At 54.7% G+C, this 3,831-nt stretch overlaps 1 protein-coding gene across 3 annotated transcripts in view; it reads right to left on the bottom strand.

The window, feature by feature from the left end:
- Tecpr1 (tectonin beta-propeller repeat containing 1) overlaps positions 1 to 3,831 on the bottom strand; it is a 52,856-nt gene that overhangs the window by 34,798 nt on the left and 14,227 nt on the right. For all 3 annotated transcript variants that reach the window (XM_023713486.1, XM_004629706.2, XM_023713485.1), the window contains exons 10-12: positions 2,079 to 2,581; positions 1,422 to 1,567; positions 442 to 597 (exon numbers count right to left, since the gene is read on the bottom strand). In XM_023713486.1, the coding sequence (XP_023569254.1) occupies positions 442 to 597; positions 1,422 to 1,567; positions 2,079 to 2,581 (805 nt within the window). The remainder of the gene's footprint in view (positions 1 to 441; positions 598 to 1,421; positions 1,568 to 2,078; positions 2,582 to 3,831) is intronic.

Below are 3,831 nucleotides of genomic sequence, written 5' to 3' on the forward strand. Positions count from 1 at the left end.
AGGCATGTGCTATCACGTTCAGTTGCTTCATGGCATTTTAAAGAAATGCATTTGATATGAACTGCTTGTGACATGCCAGCTTCTGGGAGGCGACAATTCCATCTTCCCAAGTCTGATGTCTCATCTCAAAGCAGAGCCTGATCAGGCTTGGTGGCACATAACTGTAATCCAATACTTGTGAGGCAGAGGAGGATCGTCATGATTTCAAGGCCAGCCTAACCAAGACTCTATCTCAGAAAAACAAACAACAACAAAAACTAAACCAAAATGAAACTAGAGTCTATAGGCAGCCACTGGAGGGCAGGTAGCTCTTGGCACCCATGGTGGAAAGCACTCTGTAAATGGCACGCAGACTCTGGAGCAGTGCCTCCGGGCCCTGCCTGCGCCCCACCTCCAGTAAGCCCTATCTCGGCGGAGCCTGCTCCCTGCCCGCTTCCATACCTTCTTCTCCTCGTGGACTATGTAGTAGACGAAGAGGATGCTGTCACGGGCCCCATCGTGGCCTGTGAACTGCTCCAGGGCCACGCGGACGTCCACCCACTTGTGGGGCTTCCAGTCACACCACCACTGCAGGGTTCCTGTCTTCACCCACACAGACTGCAGCCAGCACCAAGACCACAGGGACACCGTCACTACTGACCCCTGGCCCCGCATACCCAGCCCCATTCCATACCCCAGAACCGCCCTACTCCGACCCCTCTCCCCCCCATGAATGACAAGCGTCATCGCCAGGCACTGGACTGAGCCAGAACTGTCCCTGCATCACCTTCTCCCTGTCATGCAGCCAGCAGGACTGTTACTATTAGTCCACATTCTGGATGGGGAAATGGAGCCCCAGGCAGAAGCCAAAACTAGCTGGGTAGCAGAGAGGGACCCACACTCCACCCTGTCTGCCCTAGCTCTGCCTGGGCCAGGACCTGGAAGGAAGCCAGGCATTTGGCCCTGTGACCCAGCTCCCCATGCTGATAGTGGCCTCCAGGGGTGGGGCTCTGCCTCTGGGGTGACACAAGCTGCACCTCAGGGAGGGCGAGGACCACTGGCCACTCCATCCTGGCTCATTTCAACAAACCACAGGGCACTGTGTGTGCTGGGTTCTCTGCAGGGTAGGATGAGGTGACCTCAGACAGAGACAGAACAAGATGCGTTGCCACTCCCCTCCTTGGCCGTCTCCTCTGAGACTGCTGCCCTCTCTGGGTGCCAAGGCCCTGCACAGTCGCTGGAAGGCAGCGGGCCCCTGACTGTCCTTCCAGATGGACGTATGAATGAGTGAGTCCATTTCCGCATCCTTAAGCCGTCTGAGACAAGTGGGCAGAGGCAGGGATACTGCTGCCTGCGCCTTCTCCCCAGCTCAGAGCTGGCAACGGCAGGCACTCCAGTCAAGGCCTGCTGAATGGAGTGCAAGGGGACAGGTGGGCACCCACCTGCTCCACAGCCTGCTCATAGTGCCTGAAGTTCTCCAGCTCCCGCTTGGTCCTCTCTGTGAGCTGCTGGAAGATCTGCTTCCTCCAGGTGGCAGTCTGGGCCGGCGAGATGGACAGGGACAGGGTCTGCACTGAGGGAGACAGGCCTGCAGGAGGCCAGCGCCTCAGGGCCAACGTGCTGGCCTCCTGCAGCTGGGAGGATGCCAGGGCTTGCTCTCCCCACTCTGCTTTTTTTTTTTTTTTTTTTCTTTTTTTCACTACTGGAAGTTGAACCTGGGACTTCCCACTGCGCTACTTTCCCAGCCCTTCCTAATTTTTATTTTGAGACAGGGTCTTGCTAAGTTGAATTTATGATCCTCCTGCCTCAGCCTCCCAAATGCTGGGGTAGCCCTGCTTGCTAGATAGCTCCGACCTCTGCAGAATGCACTATCCACTCTCCTCTCAGGATCACCCTGAGGAATAAGTTGCCAGCTTAACAATTCATCCCAGAAAACTGCCATCGGTGCCAGGACAGGGAGGGTTGTGACAAGGGGATGCACACTGGTCCAAGGCCTTGGTTAGAGAGTTGGTGCCAGTGCCCCTACACTGAGCCTTAGACCATGCCCTACACCCCACAGCAGCACCACTGGGAACACCTGGCCCTGCAGGGCCCCTTACCCGACTGGACAGTGAACCACTTGAGCATAGAGCCGGCCTCCACTGCGCAGCCACCCCCGGACACCCAGGCCCACAGAGGGTGGTCGTCAGCCCCGTAGGGCTCGTCCAGGCCTAGGGGCAAGAGCCCTAGGGAGGAGTGGCTCGTGGTCTCAGCAAAGCCTGCAGCAGAGTGGCTGGGTATCTTCCTGGGCTCCTTCAGGTCAATGCTGGTCCAGGGCAGCTCAGCTGCAGCGGAGGCCGGCAGGGGGCGCGCACTGCCGACAGAGGCCTGAGCAGCCTCCCTGGCGCCCGCATCAGGACAGAGGTTCTCCGAGGCACACTCGGCAGTCCCTCCAGTCTCGGGGCCTAGGGCTGCACTGTCCTTGGGGTCCCTGGAATTGTCCAAAGGCTCTTCAGGCGCAGACCACTCAGGCCTGGGTCTCTCCACTTCAGCGGCAGCATCAGTGTCACTGGGTGCAGACTCACTGCCACCCTTCACCTCGTCGCCAAAAAAGCAGCCCGCACTGAGGACAGAGCAAGATAGGCCGTCACTCCCTCCTAGGGATATGGGCCAGTACTAGGACCACCCATGCCATATGGAGCACGTCACAACCTCTCTGAGCTCCTGTCTCCTCTGCACAGGTGGGTGTGTACTTCCCAGGGGTCGAAAGACTTGGGCCACACCCTAGGCCATGACAGCAGTGTACATGGCTACGCCCATCTGGAACTCATCTTCCCTTTTGTAGTGCTGGCGATTGAACCCACGGCCCCTGCACTGAGCCACATCCCCAGCAATTTTTTTTTTTTTCTTTTTTCTTTTTTGAGACAAGAGTCTTCCTAAATCACTTAGTTCCCCAGACTGGGTTCAAACTTTCTTCTGCTCCTCCTGCCTTGGGCTCTCAGAGTGCTTACAGGCCTGTACCACCATGCTCAGGAATTCTTTACTGCGATAAAATACCCATGATGTGAAGTCGATCGTGTAAACCATGTGAAAGCATATACTTCAGGGACTTTCGTATACTGACGGAGTTGTGCAGCCATCGTCGCTGTCTACTGCCACAGCATTTTCATCACCCAAGTGGAAACCTGGTACCCGATGGGCCGCCGCCCCCATCCTCCCCTATCCTCACCCCCAGGTCCTCTACAAAACACCAGTTTACTTTCTGTCACTATGGATTTGCCTGTTCTGGACATTTCATCTAAGTGGAACCACGGAATCAATGTGTCTCTTCCATGTCTGGCTACTGTCGCTTAGCATAGTTCCTTCCTATTTTGTTTTGTTTGACATAGTCTTGCTACATAGCCCAGGCTGGCCTTGGACTTGTGGTCCTCCTGCCTCAGCCTCTGAAGTCCAGGGAGCATAAGCAAGTGGTACTGTGATTTAGAAGAGTTTTCTTAAGGTTCATCTATGTCACAGTCCTGTCATTGATAAAAATTTTGTTTTAGGAACCATGAAATTCCTTTCCCAGCAGCTGCCCCACCTTACACACTCACCAGCAATGTGTGAGGGCTCTCATTTCGCACTTTTTTAATAGGGGGAGTTCTCATTTCTACAAACCCTCTCTAGCATTTCTTTCTTGAGTCCCAGCCCTTCTGGTGGGTATGACCTTACTGAGGTTTCAATTTGCATTTCCCAAATGACTAATGATGCTGAACATCTCTACATGTGCTTGTGGTTTTTTGTATATCTTCAGAAAAATATCTATTTGTGTCCTACTACTGAGTTGCCCTCCCAGTCCAGCCTGGGAGTTATCTTCTTGCTGTTAAGTTGAAA

The sequence above is a fragment of the Octodon degus genome, unplaced genomic scaffold (genome assembly GCF_000260255.1).
Source record: "Octodon degus isolate 3935 unplaced genomic scaffold, OctDeg1.0 scaffold00031, whole genome shotgun sequence".
Lineage (NCBI taxonomy): Eukaryota > Metazoa > Chordata > Mammalia > Rodentia > Octodontidae > Octodon > Octodon degus.